The sequence below is a fragment of the Leuciscus leuciscus genome (genome assembly GCF_965113295.1).
Source record: "Leuciscus leuciscus genome assembly, chromosome: 14".
NCBI lineage: Eukaryota > Metazoa > Chordata > Actinopteri > Cypriniformes > Leuciscidae > Leuciscus > Leuciscus leuciscus.
In genome coordinates, this window is record NC_138738.1 from 4,870,365 (window position 1) to 4,888,864 (window position 18,500).

The window sequence follows — 18,500 nt, forward strand, 5'->3', positions numbered from 1 at the left end:
CACTCGACCAGTCACGGATATATGCGCCTACCACTGCGTTATATGCGCCGGCCACTCGACCAGTCACTCGACCAGTCACGGATATATGCGCCGGCCACTCGACCAGTCACGGATATATGCGCCGGCCACTCGACCAGTCACTCGACCAGTCACAGATATATGCGCCGACCACTCGACCAGTCACGGATATATGCGCCTACCACTGCGTTATATGCGCCGGCCACTCGACCAGTCACTCGACCAGTCACGGATATATGCGCCGGCCACTCGACCAGTCACGGATATATGCGCCTACCACTGCGTTATATGCGCCGGCCACTCGACCAGTCACGGATATATGCGCCGGCCACTCGACCAGTCACGGATATATGCGCCGGCCACTCGACCAGTCACTCGACCAGTCACAGATATATGCGCCGGCCACTCGACCAGTCACGGATATATGCGCCTACCACTGCGTTATATGCGCCGGCCACTCGACCAGTCACGGAAATATGAGCCGGCCACTCGACCAGTCCCGGATATATGCGCCGGCCACTCGAACTTACACAATATGTAAGGTTTAAAAAAACAAACAAATGCAGCGCGAGTCTCGTGGCTCTATTAGCATCGCGCCGGCCACTACCAGCCACACGATCTCTCACTGTTTACATCTATCAGACACAACTATTGATACACGAGAGCACACAGACAGTGCAATACAGAGCTTATTTACCCATTTCTCATCTTATCTTGTTTTTTATTTGCTCTTTATACCCGTATATGGGAGTGCACGTTCGTGGCTCTATTAGCATCGCGCCGGCCACTACCAGCCACACGATCTCTCACTGTTTACATCTATCAGACACTCCTAATGATACACAAAAGCACACATACAGTGCAATACATATCTTATTTACCTATTTCTCATCTTATCTGTTTTTTTATTTGCTCTTTTTACCGGTATGGGAGCGCGCTCGTGGCTAAGCGAAGCGTCGCACCAGCCACACGATCTCTCGCTGTTTATGGCCACTACCAGCCACACGATCTCTCACTGTTTACATCTATCAGACACTCCTATTGATACACGAGAGCACACAGACAGTGCAATACAGAGCTTATTAACCTATTTCTCACCTTATCTTGTTTTTTATTCGCTCTTTATACCCGTATATGGGAGTGCGCGAATAAAAAAAAAGATTTAGTTGAGAAATAGGTAAATAAGATCTGTATTGCACTGTCTGTGTGCTCTCGTGTATCATTAGGAGTGTCTGAAAGATGTAAACGGTGAGAGATCGTGTGGCTGGTAGTGGCCATTAACAGCGAGAGATCGTGTGGCTGGTGCGACGCTTCGCTTAGCCACGAGCGCGCTCCCATACGGGTAAAAAGAGCAAATAAAAAAACCGATAAGATGAGAAATAGGTAAATAAGATATGTATTGCACTGTATGTGTGCTTTTGTGTATCATTAGGAGTGTCTGATAGATGTAAACAGTGAGAGATCGTGTGGCTGGTAGTGGCCGGTGCGATGCTAATAGAGCCACGAGACTCGCGCTCCCATACGGGTAAAAAGAGCGAAAAGAATATAAGATTTAGATGAGAAATAGGTAAATAAGATATGTATTGCACTGTATGTGTGCTTTTGTGTATCAATAGGAGTGTCTGATAGATGTAAACAGTGAGAGATTGTGTGGCTGGTAGTGGCCGGTGCGATGCTAATAGAGCCACGAGACTCGCGCTGCATTTGTTTTTTTGTTTTTTAAACCTTACATATTGTGTAAGTTTGAGTGGCCGGCGCATATATCCGTGACTGGTCGAGTGGCCGGCGCATATAAAGCAGTGGCAGGCGCATATATCCGTGACTGGTCGAGTGGCCGGCGCATATATCCGTGACTGGTCGAGTGGCCGGCGCATATATTCGTGACTGGTCGAGTGGCCGGCGCATATATCCGTGACTGGTCGAGTGGCCGGCACATATATCCGTGACTGGTCGAGTGGCCGGCGCATATATCCGTGACTGGTCGAGTGACTGGTCGAGTGGCCGGCGCATATATCCGTGACTGGTCAAGTGGCCGGCGCATATATCCGTGATTGGTCGAGTGGCCGGCGCATATAACGCAGTGGTAGGCGCATATATCCGTGACTAGTCGAGTGGCCGGCGCATATATTCGTGACTGGTCGAGTGGCCGGTGCATATATCCGTGACTGGTCGAGTGGCCGGCACATATATCCGTGACTGGTCGAGTGGCCGGCGCATATAACGCAGTGGCAGGCGCATATATCCGTGACTGGTCGAGTGGCCGGCGCATATAACGCAGTGGCAGGTGCATATATCCGTGACTGGTCGAGTGGCCGGCGCATATATCCGTGACTGGTCGAGTGACTGGTCGAGTGGCCGGCGCATATATCCGTGACTGGTCAAGTGGCCGGCGCATATATCCGTGATTGGTCGAGTGGCCGGCGCATATAACGCAGTGGTAGGCGCATATATCCGTGACTAGTCGAGTGGCCGGCGCATATATTCGTGACTGGTCGAGTGGCCGGCGCATATATCCGTGACTGGTCGAGTGGCCGGCACATATATCCGTGACTGGTCGAGTGGCCGGCGCATATAACGCAGTGGCAGGCGCATATATCCGTGACTGGTCGAGTGGCCGGCGCATATAACGCAGTGGCAGGCGCATATATCCGTGACTGGTCGAGTGGCCGGCGCATATAACGCAGTGGCAGGCGCATATATCCGTGATTGGTCGAGTGGCCGGCGCCTATAACGCAGTGGCAGGCGCATATATCCGTGACTGGTCGAGTGGCCGGCGCATATATCCGTGACTGGTCGAGTGGCCAGCGCATATAACGCAGTGGCAGGCGCATATATCCGTGACTGGTCGAGTGGCCGGCGCATATAACACAGTGGCAGGCGCATATATCCGTGACTGGTCGAGTGGCAGGCGCATATATCCGTGACTGGTCGAGTGGCCGGCGCATATAATGCAGTGGCAGGCGCATATATCCGTGACTGGTCGAGTGGCCGGCGCATATATCCGTGACTGGTCGAGTGGCCGGCGCATATAATGCAGTGGCCGGCGCATATATCCGTGACTGGTCGAGTGGCCGGCGCATATAACGCAGTGGCAGGCGCATATATCCGTGACTGGTCGAGTGGCAGCTCCCCCTGCCACGCAAAGATTTTACCCCTACAGCTATTTTCTTTAATCTTCATAAATCGCAACGGAGCAACTGTGTCTAAAGTGCTGGAAAAGAGAAAGTTAAAAGTTTCTGTCGCAATATCTAGTTCTTCTAAGCTATCCGGGATGCTGTGATGATGAAACTGATTATGAAGATTATTAATAAAGCAATCTTTAGTGGCAGAAGTGATAGGTCTAACATATTTGTAACATGGAGTCGGCTTTGCAGCCTTGGCTAAATGAAGTTTACACGAGACTAGATAATGATCTGAGATGTCATCGCTCTGCTGCAGAATTTCAACGGCATCAACATCTATTCCGTATGATAATATTAGATCTAGAGTATGATTACGACAATGAGTGGGTCCTGACACGTGTTGTCTAACTCCAATAGAGTTAAGAATGTCTTTAAATGCCAATCCCAATGCATCTTTTTCATTATCCACATGTGTATTAAAATCACCAACAATTAGTACTTTATCTGCAGCCAGTACTAACTCTGATAGAAAGTCAGCAAATTCTTTGATAAAGTCTGTATGGTGCCCTGGTGGCCTGTATACAGTAGCCAGCACAAATCTCAAACGTGATTTATCATTTACACTATATGTTGCTACATTAAGCACCAACACTTCAAAATAATTATATTTGAAACTAGACTTCTTAGTAATTCTGAAAATATTACTATAAATTACACCAAAAAGTGGTGTCCGCTCAACTGGGCTCTTTCTTGCAACAAAATGATATCTATGAAAAGTTTCAGTCTGGATTCAGACCGCATCATAGCACTGAAACTGCGCTTGTTAAAATCACAAATGATTTACTTTTAGCTTCTGACCAAGGCTGTATCTCAATACTAGTTTTACTTGATCTTAGTGCTGCGTTCGATACTATATAGATCATACATTACTCTTAGATCGACTACAAAATTATACTGGTGTTCAAGGACAAGCACTAAGCTGGTTCAAATCATACCTATCTGACCGCTACCATTTTGTCTATTTAAATGGAGAAAAATCGATCATAACTCCAGTAAACTATGGAGTGCCGCAGGGATCTGTGTTAGGCCCTCTGTTATTTTCAATATATATGATGCCACTTGGAAATATTATAAGGAAACATGGAATTAGTTTCCATTGTTATGCTGATGACACTCAAATATATATTTCATCACGGCCGGATGAAAACGCTAAATTTTCCAAATTGACAGAGTGTGTTAAAGATATAAAAGATTGGATGACGCGTAATTTTCTTTTATTAAATCCAGACAAGACAGAGGTAATACTTATCGGTTCAAAAAACCGCCCACAAAACCTCGCACAATACAACTTTAACATCATAGGATGTCCTGTTACTTTATCCTCTACAGTAAAAGACCTGGGTGTTATACTCGATTGCAACCTGTCTTTTGAAAATCATATTTCATATGTTACAAAAACAGCCTTTTTCCACCTTAGAAACATTGCTAAACTACGTAATATGCTATCAGTTTCTGATGCAGAAAAGTTAGTTCATGCATTCATGACCTCGAGACTGGATTACTGTAATGCTTTATTAGCTGGTTGTCCCATGCATCCTCAATAAACAAGCTACAGTTAGTCCAAAATGCCGCCGCTAGAGTTCTTACGAGATCAAGAAAATATGATCATATAACACCGATTTTATCATCACTGCATTGGTTACCTATAAAGTTCCGTATTAATTACAAGGTATTGCTACTGACTTATAAAGCCCTAAACGGCTTAGCTCCAGTCTATTTAACGGATCTTCTATCGCCCTATAATCCATCGCGCTCTTTAAGATCACTAAATTCAAGGCTTTTGGTCATACCTAGGATATCCAGAACCACCAAAGGAGGGAGAGCATTTTCACATTTGGCTCCAAAACTCTGGAATAGTCTTCCTGATACTGTTCGTTGCTCAGACTCGCTCTCCCAGTTTAAAACTAGATTAAAGTCGCATCTCTTCAGCCAGGCATTAATATAATCCTATAGTTCAAACTACAATCCGGCCTCTAGCTCATAAATGCCAGAGGAGAACTGGCCCGCGACTGAGCCTGGGTTCTCCCAAGGTTTTTTTTTCTCCATTAGGTCACCTGATGGAGTTTTAGGACACCATTAGGTCACTTGATGGAGTTTTTCGGTTCCTTGCCACTGTTGCCTTTGGCTTGCTCTGTTGGGGATATTTAATTTAATTTTATCAATCAATAAATTCCTCTTGAAAAGAAAAACTTTGTTGTATTATTTTAATTTAATACTGTGAAGCTGCTTTGATACAATCTGTATTGTGAAAAGCGCTATACAAATAAACTTGACTTGACTTGACTTGACACCAACACCTCCTCCTTTGCCTTTCAGACGAGGTTCATGTTTATTACAGTAATCTTGCGGGGTTGACTCATTTAAAGTAATGTAATCATTTGGTTTTAGCCAGGTTTCTGTCAAACGCAGCACATCTAGATTATAGTCTGTAATCATATCATTAACAATAAGTGCTTTTGAAGTAAGGGATCTAATATTCAGCAACCCAAGCTTTATCATTTGCTGATTTGTATTATATCCGTTTTTTATTTGTTGAACATCAATTACATTTTTACCCTTAGATGGGTTTGGAAGTTTAATGTCCTAATTCGGGGAACAGACACGGTCTCTATATGATGATAGCTAGGTGAAAGAGGCTCTATGTGTCGGGATTTATCTGACCTTGGTGACGTGAGACGGCTAGCAGACGGTCGGTTTAGCCAGTCGGTCTGCTTCCTGACCTGAGCCCCAGATTGTCATGTTTGAGCTCTAAGACTATGTGCCATATTACTAGAGAGAAGAGCAGCACCATCCCAGGATGATAGAATTGTGAAACCATGATATTGTTACTGTGAAGTAAAATTTAGATTTTGGTCATATCACCCATCCATATTCTTTGCTAGATAGCAGAAAAGGTTCCCACAGTTTTTCATACAGTATGGATTTTTTAATAGTGTTCACCACAAGTAATATTGTGTCCGCTCAATTGTGCTCTTTCTTGCAAGAAAATTATATCTATGAAAAATTTCAGTCAGGATTCCCCTAGTGAAAAAAAAGTATGCTAAGTATACTTGCAGCCAGACTAATTGTCAGTATACTTCAAGTGTGTTAATAATTAGTTAACTTGAAGTGTGCTATTTTGGATATTTTTTTTTTGTAAAGTATAACTTTAAGTGTATTTAGTGTACTTTTTGATGCTAAATTGAGACAATTTTAAGTATACTTAGTACACTTTAAGTACATGCGTATTTTCATGCTTGATTAGTGATATTAAAGCGTACTTTTTTGTATTACAAGTACATTACAAATTAATTAAGAGTGTCTTCCAAACAAACAAGAAATATACCATAAATATATTATTTTTGAGTAAAAATATACTTTCTTCCCCAAAGCTGAATGCACTTGTCAGGGTCATTACAATAAATATGTGACTTGAATCAACAGTGTTAATAATTGGTTGTTGAGTATTCTCATGAAACAAGATAGAGTAGAGGCTTCGACCCGGAAACAGTATTAAGGTGCAGTAAAATTATCTGTTGTTCTGTGAATGTTCACTGGTGAATTCCAGTCATTTCAATAAGAATCCACATGATCAGCTATTTCGTTTGTGGTCAAATGTCACTATGGGACCAAGTTGGTCACTGGAATTCGCTAGATTTGACCAACAGAAAGCTGCTTGAAAGTGACTCCTGTGTGAGCTGTGCTTCATACATTACGCCGCTACACTGCTGACAATGGTCAATGGACTTTTTTTGCCCGTGTAATTTCACAAATTAAAAAATGTTACCGCACCTTTACTTGCTGCAACATAAAATGCAATCAATAATAAAATCCTCACAAGGGACATGTTACAGGAATCATACTTAAAGAGTTAGAAAAGGTAAAGGAGATTCGTTTTCCCTTTATTTTTCCTCTTTTCTGGTGGATGGTCTAGGCACTTCAGTGATTTTCAGGTCTACAGGAGGATTTTTATTCTTGTTCAATCTTGTATTTCAGCTTACTGAGATCCCTGCAAAGTACAAAATTTACAGTTAGTAAGGTTATTAAAGTGATAGTTGTGAAATTTAAATAATCTCCTCAGCCTTGTGACGTTCCAAACCTGTTTGACTTTCTGTCTGTGGAACCCAAAAGCAGATCTCAGGCATAATGCAACCCCTGTCACCATTCAATTTCACTGCATGAAACACAAGCAGAACAAAGTTGTGTAAATCATTCATTAAACCATTCTTATGTACACTTGTCTAGTTCAATTCAATGCAACAATTTATGTAAAAATAAGCTCCAAAAATGTCCCAGAAAAGATCCTAAAAATAATCAATGAGTTCACAACTCATGTGTTATGGGTTGTGTTGTAAGTCTTCTGAAGCCATATAGCTTTTTCCTTTTTTTATTTTTTTTTTGTCGAAAAATACTAAACTTGAAGTTGTAATTCAGAGTTAAAATGTCTTACATTCAAATGCAAATGATAAAGATATAAGAAAAAATGCATAGCATTATTGGCACCAAACCTGTGATTAACATAACATTGACATACAGTTACATTAATGATATTTGAGAGCATGAGGGAAGATTTTCAAAGAATAACTGATTAAAAAACACAAGTACACAGTCAAACAATACAATTTCACACTGAGAAAATTCATAGTAATAAGGTAATATAGGTAACTTACTGAAATTCAATGTTGCCACTGAAATGTTAAGATTATTTTAGAAATGTACTGGTAGTTCTGGGGAAACAAAAGAACAAAGCTGATTATTCACAACATAATATTTATTGACCAGTAAATGGCTTTAAAATGGTATTTGAGAGAATGAGGATACCTGTAGTAACGTTAAGTTAGGCTAACGTTAAACAAAAACAGACCAAACTATATTAACCTGCTTTTGTTATTCATAACAAATGCCAATGACGACAACAGGAATCAGCTACATTATAGGCTATATCAGCAATTTGAAGACACAGTTGTACAGAATATGTTGAATTGAATGACTAAATCAATCTAAGACAGTAAGTCAGTAATTTCCATTTGTTCATTGACGCCCGTGAAGAGGCGACTCGACGCCCTTGAAGAGACGACTCGACGCCCGTGAAGAGACGACTCGACGCCCGTGAAGAGACGACTCGACGCCCGTGAAGAGACGACTCGACGCCCGTGAAGAGACGACTCGACGCCCGTGAAGAGGCGACTCGACGCCCGTGGAGAGGCGACTCGACGCCCGTGAAGAGACGACTCGACGCCCGTGAAGAGACGACTCGACGCCCGTGAAGAGGCGACTCGACGCCCGTGAAGAGACGACTCGACGCCCGTGAAGAGACGACTCGACGCCCGTGAAGAGACGACTCGACGCCCGTGAAGAGACGACTCGACGCCCGTGAAGAGACGACTCGACGCCCGTGAAGAGACGACTCGACGCCCGTGAAGAGACGACTCGACGCCCGTGAAGAGACGACTCGACGCCCGTGGAGAGACGACTCGACGCCCGTGGAGAGGCGACTCGACGCCCGTGGAGAGGCGACTCGACGCCCGTGAAGAGACGACTCGACGCCCGTGAAGAGACGACTCGACGCCCGTGAAGAGACGACTCGACGCCCGTGGAGAGGCGACTCGACGCCCGTGGAGAGGCGACTCGACGCCCGTGAAGAGACGACTCGACGCCCGTGAAGAGACGACTCGACGCCCGTGAAGAGACGACTCGACGCCCGTGAAGAGACGACTCGACGCCCGTGAAGAGACGACTCGACGCCCGTGAAGAGACGACTCGACGCCCGTGGAGAGACGACTCGACGCCCGTGGAGAGACGACTCGACGCCCGTGGAGAGGCGACTCGACGCCCGTGGAGAGACGACTCGACGCCCGTGGAGAGGCGACTCGACGCCCGTGGAGAGGCGACTCGACGCCCGTGGAGAGGCGACTCGACGCCCGTGGAGAGGCGACTCGACGCCTGTGTATATTTCTGAAATGCACTTTCTGTAAAGCTGCTTTGAGACAATGTATTGTGAAAAGCGCTATACAAATAAATTTGAATTGAATTGAATTAATTGACTACATTATAACCAGAAATAAGTATATAAATGGCTGCTAAAGAAAGAAAGAAAGAGAGAAAAAAAGAAAGACAGAGAGAGAGAGAGAGACAGAAAGAGAAAGAAAGACAGAAAGAGAGACAGAGAGAAAAAGAAAGAGAGAGAGACAGAGAAAGAAAGAGAGAGAGAGACAGAGAAAGAAAGAGAGAGAGAGACAGAGAGAAAGAAAGAAAGACAGAGAGACAGAAAGACTGAAAGAGAGAGAGAGATAGAAAGAAAGAGAGAGAGGGCAGAGAGAGAAAGAGAGAGACAGAGTGGAGAGAGAGAAAGAAAGAGAGAGAGAGTGCAGTCTATATTCCACCTCATGACTCTCCCTATTACGAAGAGCAAAGCTTCCCAACATTACAGACTGACATCTTACACTTTCCGTCCAAAGGAAATATCCTCATCTGCGGAGACTTAAACGCCAGAACAGGGCGAGAAATTGATTATGTAAATATTTTAGATAATGACCACATCCCCAATGACACCACATTTCATTCCTCATCGAATATCGAAAAAGCTATGATACCTCAGTGAACATTAGTTTAAAACAAATGTTAAAACTCTGTAAATGTTTAGGATTATACATTATTAACGGCAGAACTTGTGGAGATACATAAGGTAGATTCACTTACTGCTCCAGATTAGGAACCAGTGTGGTTGATTATTCAATAACAGATATTGATCAAAGTTTTATTAATGCCTTCACAGTCAGACCTTAGCTCCCGATGTCCGATCACTGCCAAACTGTGCTTTATCTGAAGCCCCATGTCAAATAACCAAAACTGCTCCACCTGAATCTGAAAAACGGTTTCCTCTGAAACATAAACTCAAGTGGAATCAATCCAACTCAGAACAATTCAAAGAAAATATGAACAATCCTACTATATTAAAAATGCTAGATGAATTTATGTCCACTGATTTCACCTTAGATATTAATGGAATAAATTTAGCAACAAAAAAATTTAATTACATATTCATAACATTGATAACTCCAAACATAGAAGCAATCAACAGAGAAATAGAAAGGATGTCTGGTTCGATGATGAATGTGCCGGTCTCAGAAAAAGCACAAAGATCCGTCCAGCCAGACATTACGGATTTCTTATTCAGACTGTCTGCAAAAGTACAAAACACTTCTGTGGAAAAAAAGAGAAAAATATCTTCAAACTAAAATTGAAGAAATTGACGATTCAATAGATCAAAACACTTTCTGGAACTTATAAAAAACTCGAAAAACCCAAATTAGAGATATCACTCCAGAATGGCACAATTTGGAAATCTTACTTTGAAAATCTGTATCAAAAAATTTAGCCGACTGACCTCAACCAACCTCAGAGTAAAGTAAAGAAAACTTTATAAGACATGGAAAAAACTATTAAGAATGATCAAAATCCATTAGATAAATCAATAACAATATCTGAAATATTAGAACATATTAAAAATCTTAAATTAAAGAAAGCATGTGGACAAGATCACATTAATAACGAAATGCTTAAACTCAGCAGTCCCAGCATGATTCAAACAATAGCCAAATTATTTAATCTGGTGTTCTGGTCTGGACACTTCCCTGAGATCTGGTCTGAAGGACTCATCACCCCCATATTTAAGAGCGGTGATCGATTCGACCCCAATAACTAGCGCGGCATCAGTGTGGGCAGTGCTTTAGGAAAACTGTTTTGCAGTATCATCAACAGAGGCATCGTCTCACACATCTCAGCACACAACATCTCAGCACACAACATCTCAGCACACAACATCTCAGCACACAACATCTCAGCACACAACATCTCAGCACACAACATCTCTGCACACAACATCTCAGCACACAACATCTCAGCACACAACATCTCAGCACACAACATCTCAGCACACAACATCTTAAATAAAGCTCAGATTGGCTTTTTACCAAAACATCGCACATCCGACCACATCTATTCTCTCCACGCTCTAATCAACAAGAACATCAACGACAAACAAAGGAAAATATTCGCATGTTTTGTAGACTTTAAAAAAGCATTTGATTCAATTTGGCATGATGGTCTACTGTACAAAATCCTACAAATTGGCATCGGCGGAAAAACATTTGACATTATAAAATCTCTCTACACCAACAGTGAAAGTGCGGTGAAAATCAGTAACCCCAGAACCACGTTCTTCCAGCAGGGACGTGGAGTGAGTGAGTGAGTGTGTGTGTGAGTGTGTGTGTGTGTGTGTGTGTGTGTGTGTGTGTGTGTGTGTGTGTGTGTGTGTGTGTGTGTGTGTGTGTGTGTGTGTGTGTGTGTGTGTGTGTGTGTGTGTGTGTGTGTGTGTGTGTGTGTGTGTGTGTGTGTGTGTGTGTGTGTGTGTGTGTGTGAGTGTGTGTTTCAGTGTCTAACACTTCATGGCTGCTCTGTCCAGTCCTCGTCGTCGGTTAGGAACCTGTGTGTGTGTGTGTGTGTGTGTGTGTGTGTGTGTGTGTGTGTGTGTGTGTGTGTGTGTGTGTGTGTGTGTGTGTGTGTGTGTGTGTGTGTGTGTGTGTGTGTGTGTGTGTGCAGTACAGTACACACACATATATATATTTTCTATGACATGTTTATAAAAACTACTGAAATGTCCTAATTGTGCTACAGTAAGTAGTAATCCTGGCTTAAGACCTGTCTGTGAAACCATGCCTAAAAGTCTTGGCATTTCCCATAATTACAATTTAAATGCTTGAACATGCTGGGAATTTCACAGCTCATTTCCCTTCAGATTTTATGTTTTCTGCAAGATCAAACCCAATCATGAATAGGAAAGTGGACGATAAAAGGCTTTTTTTTAAATATAAAGTATTTGTGCCACAAGCGCAACAGTTGGTCTGCATGTGAGATCCTGCCCGACACATTTAGCAGACATTGGGGTTTTAGGGCTTCCTATGGCTTTCTCCGCACATAAACTCATGCATATGTGTGGAAAAGAGTAAACAAGAGATCACCAAACTTTTTCCATTCCCCAGGGATCTGGCTTTAATGTGCTTTGCATTTGTTAATGTTTTTTTTTTTGTATAGTAGTACAAGTGGTTCTTCCATGGCAGCCTTGCTATAAATTCCAGCTTTATGATACACTATGTGTCTGGCTTCTTTACAACTCAAAGCTTCCTGTTTTCAACTGCAAGCAGGCTTTGCAAGGAGCGCATTTGAAGGCCTTGAGACAATACACTTGATCACCACAAGAGGACACCAGTCAGCAGTGCGCACTGCTTCTGATTATAGAAACACAATAATGGCTGAGATAGCCGAAAATGGTCATGGTTCAGGTATAGCTTTATAAAAAATATCTTTATATTATTGCATATATATTTTATTATTGCACTTTATATGTTCTATATATATTTGCATCCTTCAATTTTTTTTATTTTTTTAACAAATTACAAATTAAAAGGCACAACCCGAGAAGCTTCTATGAGCATTTTCGTAATCTGCTGACGTTTGTGCGTACGTGTACTACGTCATCAAGATCTGCGTTGTTGCAGAGTCACTCTTGAGTGGTTGAGTGTAAACAAGAGACTAGCGAGAGAAAAATCTAGAATATTGTGTATGCTTTATTGATTACTTCTAATAATTGTGAGTAGTTACTACATTTATGTAGTATCTAGGTCAAGTTATGCCCGACGACAGCCTGTTATCGGTCGATTTAAAGCGAGTTTTTTTCACAGATATCGTTTGTGCATGCTAACTGGCTAACGTTAGCTTTGTGAGCACACAGACCCTCATAACAGGAGAAACAAGCTCCTATATGTCTAAGCTTTACACGGGGTTTGGTCCTTTGGCCGTGAGTATATTTCTCTAATGGTCCATTGTTGTTGATGTATTTTGTTCATGCAAAATTGACAATGTAAACCGCGCCACCTTGATGGACTCGATGCTAAGCTAAACTTCATTATGCGAATTGTGTATGTGATCAGTTTCATAACATGAGACAAAACTTGTCAACTACTGCAGTGTGATAAAAATATTAGTGTTAAAGGAAATTACAATGTTGGAGTGTATTTGAATTTTTTTATTTTTTTATTAAGTCAATATTTTACAATATAGTTTTTTATAACCTTCAGGGGGAAATTAAAATGTCTGTTATTTTGAGTATATATTCCGCCATTGCAGTCTTTCTTCTTTTACTAGGCTATATTCTTCTGATTGTTTGAAATCTTAGTTATTGGTTAAAAGTAACTGAGTGCGTTAAAATAGGGAGTTAACGTTATTGAGATCTATAGTTAGTAACGTGCTATAAATATTTGTGTTTGTCATAACTGCTCACTTGTATTATTCTCTATGGTTTTGGTTTCAGTTTTAAGGCTGTCTAACATTATGGCCGCTGTGGAGAAAGTAGAAAAGGAGTGTGAGGAGGAGACCCTACAGACCGCTTTTAAGAAACTGCGTGTGGATGCTGAAAGGTTTGTTGCCTTTTCATTTGTTTCAGCTCCAGATTGTCCGACAAGTGAAGTGGATGCTCACTATTTTGGCAGAGAGGGTTTTTGTCCTCTGCGAATAATTGCACGTTTTTCTTTCCAGTTCCACAAACACAGTCCGCGTCTCTGAGTCTCTGGCTTCCAGATTGGTTGTTCGAGGAAGTCCGGAGGGAGCCAAATCCAAGATGACCTCCTCGAAAGATAACTGGCTTGGGTAGGAACCTCTTTAAGATTCCCTAATTAACTCTAAAAAGCCTGATATATGAATGATCAGTTTGAATTTTTGTTTTTAAAATAGAGATTATTGAACCTCAAAATTATATTTTATTAAAAAATCTAAAGAAAAAGGTTTGGGTATCATATTTGATACTCCAGGCATTTATATGTCTCATATATAGTATTATATACTGTGAATACTGAACTCGTATTCAAGGCAGAAAAAACATAAATTTTACTGAGCATGCATATGCAATTTGGTGCAGATGTTATTAATATGGCCAAAAGTAAGATGAAATTCTGATAGCTTGTAATGTAGATCAATAAGATTTTTATAACTGTATTACAAATTACTTGCATAAAAAACATGCAAATATCCATTGTCTCTCTATATCTCCCAATTAAATGTCTTGGTAAGATGATATTTAAATGCTTAGTTTTATAATCAAAGCTCTGTCATTTTAATTGTGAGAGGCAAAACATATGTGGATATGTAGTGCAGTACAATGACGATTGAGAGATGAACGAATAAACGTTCCTCAAATGCCTGATGCATCATGTTTCATTCATTTGAAAATGATTTTTTTAATGATGCATGGATAATTATGTAAATCAACATAAGTGTTTATCTTGAAATATTGTTAACAATATAATAGGGTATTCTTGTGCTTACTTTATGAGAATACGTAAAGATTTCACAGCAGAAAGTCAAGTGAAACACAACCTTAAAGGATTTTTTACAATTATACTAAAAGGCCTTTTACTTACAAATAATAAACTATTAATCAAAGGGTGGAAGGCATGTAGTAGATCATGTGCAACAGTTCTTCAGCAATGTTATGATCATGTTAATTATTTAGAGACCTTAGAAATGAATGTATCGAATATGATACAGTAGGCTTTACAGGGTTAAAGCAATAACAGCAAAAATATTAGGGCTGCTCGATTATGGAAAAAATCATAATCACGATTATTTTGGTCAGTATTGAAATCATGATTATGCAACACGATTATTTCACATGACTTTGGGAACGTGTTGCATTTATTAAAAAGACACCTTTCAACAATTCTTAAAAAATCTAAATTTGATCATTGATTGTACTTTTTGAACTATTAAAATAAATAATATAACTGATAATACTTAAATGAGTATTTTAATAATTCCCGCAGGTCTACCGCTTATAATGCGGAAAATTCCCCCGCAAACATTGATTCACTTTAGCATGTAGATTGTATGAGTAGCCTAAATTAATCCACACAGATTATAAAATCAAATAAATCATTTTAAAACTTTCTCCAAGACGTAGTTTCACAAACCGCGTGAGTGTTCAGCGGCGCCGCGTCTTCTCTCTCTCCGTCTCTCAACATGGGTTGGACAAGGCAAGCGTCGAAGCTACACTCTCGCGTTTAGGAGTCGGGACATGACGGAATTGTCACTTGCACAATCGGGCCAGCATTGCATCGTAACTAAAGTTGATCATTTTCACTTCTTTTTAAGTCTTATCAGTTTAAACATCCAAGCTGAGAGAGTTTATGGCTTCGGGAGGGGCGGATGTGCGCGTGTCATTCAGAACACAAGAAAAAATTAGAGCGTTCTTTCAAAACAGAACATGGCAAAATAATCGTTTTTACTCGATTGTACTATTTTGGTAATCGTTGGGAGCCGAAATCGAAATTCAATTAATTGCACAGCCCTAAAAAATATATCAGTAAATATGTTTTCACCTTTGTTTTTTGCTATAGATGCACAAGAAAGTCATCCAGAGGAATTGTGAGAAGCCAGCGACGCCGACGATCAAAATCTCCGATCCTTCATCCTCCGAAGTTTACCTACTGCAGCAAAATGTCTCCTCCTCCCGGACACCTGAAACACAAGACCCCGCCAGAGCCCGACGACACCAGCGGCGCCAAGAAAGAAGTGCCGTTCTCTGCCCCGTGCTCCACTGTATTTGGGGTCGTTGGGTATGAAACCCATCTCCCTTATCCTAAGGGTCAGGAACCTCCCCTCAGTCCGAGAAAGCCGTCGGATGAAGAGAGCGCTCCCGAAAACAGGCCCGCTTTAGGATGTGGGCCGGGAGCTCAGGAGGCGGGCGAAGGTAAGGCTGTTCCGCCTGACTTTAAAACTCTGTCCAAGTTGCAGGAAGCCGGTCAGTGCCCGTGTGGGCAACGAGAATGCCAGTGTCCCGGTTGGCAGGGGGTCGAGGTTTACTCATTCACCGGCCTTCGTGACGTGATCTCCGAATGTGAACTTCCGAACAGCAGAACTTCCATTGGGAATAATAACGGAACTTCCAGCTCCCCTCGTTCTTGTTCCGAACAGGCCCGCGCCTACGTGGATGACATCACAATAGAGGACCTTTCCGGATACATGGAATATTACCTTTACATCCCCAAGAAGATGTCGCACATGGCCGAGATGATGTACACCTGAAAAATTTAATTTAACGAAGCAAATTGAAGCGCTGTTAAAGATGGATAATGGGGTCTTGTAAGAAAAAACCATTGATTTATTTAAAAAGATTAATAAAAAATTGTAATGAAGATGTTATCTAAAAGCAGTTCTACTTGTATTGAGGATTTATGATGTTTGTTCTTTCTCCAGAACATCTGGACAACACGTGCTGACTAAGAATCATGGGAGCATGACTCATTCTGTGATTTACTGCTAACTTTCATTTGTTTTTTTTGTTTGATTTTTCTTGATAACTGTTATGTTTGGTTTACATTTTAAAGTTGCCAAAGGTCTATCCCAGAGACTGCAGGTTTGATTTCACTGATATATGCAAACTTCCACAATGCCATGTAATAATTCTGTTCACCATGACCGAGGCTGTGATGTCATCTTAACTCTCAATAAAACGGCATTTTGGGGATTGTTCATGACTTTGTTGTCTTGGACATCTTGCTTTGTATCTTACTGCTGCTTTTGTGACTGAGTTTCCAAGATGTTTTATTCCTGTAGGAAAGGAATAAATTAAATTGCTGTATGTATTTTAAGTAATGAATTGCTTTTTAAAAAGTAAAAAATCTAATTTTAGTCAAAACAATTTTAAGCCTTGGCACTACTTTGCTGTCTTCACACATAAATGACTTTAATTTTAAAAAGTAATTAGAATGAATAAAAGTTTATCATAAAAATAACATGATGCATTATAAAAATTGAAAGGATATAATGTAGAAAAAGTTATACTTGCATGGGTTCATTATGCAAATAACCTTCGGTTTTTATTTTTACTATAAATAAGCTTCCTCTTTAAAACAAGTAAAGTTCTGAAGTAAACTGGAATGAAATGACCTGTTACAACTAGTACTCTTTTTTTTATTGCAAGAAAACAAACAGCACTGCATTGAAATATAAAATAAAAGGAAAAGGGAGAAAGAAAAAAACAATAGCGCCTCAATCAGAAATAAAAATATGATATTTTTTAAGAAACTTGTTATTCAGTAGAGCTAGTACTCCATGATTGTGTAATCCTCAAAAAAACTAGTTCTTTTCTGACGTAATTTTAATCATGTTCCTGTAATGGACACTAGAGGGAGACACTGGACCATTCATTCACTTTCACTCCACACACACACACACACACACAGGTTCTGCTTAACACGGTAAGTAAAGTAGGCCGAGTTGTTTTTAAACTTTATTTTGTGAGCCATTAGAGACCATACAGTGATTCCAAATATCAACAACATGCATATTAATAATGTATGATATGAAATGGCCTGTTTAGTAGCTGATATGAGCTCATTGTTAACCTTTTTGACACAAAATAAAATTGAAATAGCCTAGTTAATGGAAATCTCACTTAATCGCATAAAGAAATCTCAAACATCACACAAACCACAACATCTGCATAACATTCCATGAACCGATTTTTTAAATTATCTTCTTAGTGTGGAGTTGCATGGAGTCTTGATCTTAAGACCACATAAATGTGCTTTTTTTTTCTCCCGACTTGGTCTCGAAACAAAAATTATGTTCAATCTCGATCTGGATCTCAGCTTCTCCGTAGTCAGTTTCAATTTGATTTGAAATTCTGCAATAAATGGAGTATTTTCTCTATTTTAGTTCTTTCTGGTTTTTGAATTTACAGGATTTGGTCTATAGATGGGCCTCAAGTTTCGATGTAATCATATACTCAAGGATGGGCAGACCAAAGGTAGGCTAATTATATTAATATTCAACCATTCAAACCCCCATTACAGTCACCTTTATTTCAGCAGAAGTCAGCTCAGTGTTGGTTCAGTTCCATTGAAGATCATCAATTATTAAATTATGAAGCAGAACAATAAAGCAGTTCTTCAGAAAACAGTGTCATCGTTCAGTTCAGTTCTCATCCAATAGTGTCAGTGCAGTCAAATCAGCAATAGCCTATTGTTGAATTATTAAGTGTCAAATTCTCAATTAAAGTCAAGTAATAATTTGCATATTCACTGTTTGTGGTGGTTACAGGGTCACCAACTCAGATTTACACAATCTTCTTTCTCTCATATGTAAACGTACAGAAAGCACAAGATCGAGGGAATATAAATATCCATGTAAATAGATTGATTTGTTCCAGAATGGTCCAAGTGTTTACTTCCCCTAGCCCTGCACATGTGGCGGTCAGGTGACTCT

The 18,500-nt window shown here is 40.7% G+C and overlaps 1 protein-coding gene and 1 long non-coding RNA gene across 2 annotated transcripts; one reads left to right on the forward strand and one right to left on the reverse strand.

Moving 5' to 3' along the window:
- Positions 1–7,106: 7,106 nt before the first annotated feature.
- On the reverse strand, positions 7,107–7,940 carry LOC309474267. Its single transcript, XR_014197279.1, has 3 exons — positions 7,850–7,940; positions 7,279–7,353; positions 7,107–7,188 (listed from the first exon to the last, which is right to left on the reverse strand). It is a non-coding gene; the product is annotated as an uncharacterized lncRNA (long non-coding RNA).
- A 4,776-nt stretch (positions 7,941–12,716) lies between these two features.
- On the forward strand, positions 12,717–16,802 carry oser1 (oxidative stress responsive serine-rich 1). Its single transcript, XM_082136600.1, has 4 exons — positions 12,717–13,035; positions 13,549–13,654; positions 13,773–13,883; positions 15,629–16,802. Exons 2-4 carry the CDS (start codon positions 13,569–13,571, stop codon positions 16,314–16,316), a joined length of 885 nt encoding a protein of 294 aa, XP_081992726.1. The 5' UTR covers positions 12,717–13,035; positions 13,549–13,568; the 3' UTR covers positions 16,317–16,802.
- The last annotated feature ends 1,698 nt before the right edge of the window (positions 16,803–18,500 follow it).

Coding starts and splice junctions, on each gene's coding strand:
- oser1 (XM_082136600.1), top strand. CDS start 13,569: ATGGCCGCTGTGGAGAAAGTAGAAAAGGAGTGTGAGGAGGAGACCCTA. Junction 13,655..13,772: donor CTGCGTGTGGATGCTGAAAG/GTTTGTTGCCTT, acceptor TTTTCTTTCCAG/TTCCACAAACACAGTCCGCG. Junction 13,884..15,628: donor TCGAAAGATAACTGGCTTGG/GTAGGAACCTCT, acceptor TTTTTGCTATAG/ATGCACAAGAAAGTCATCCA.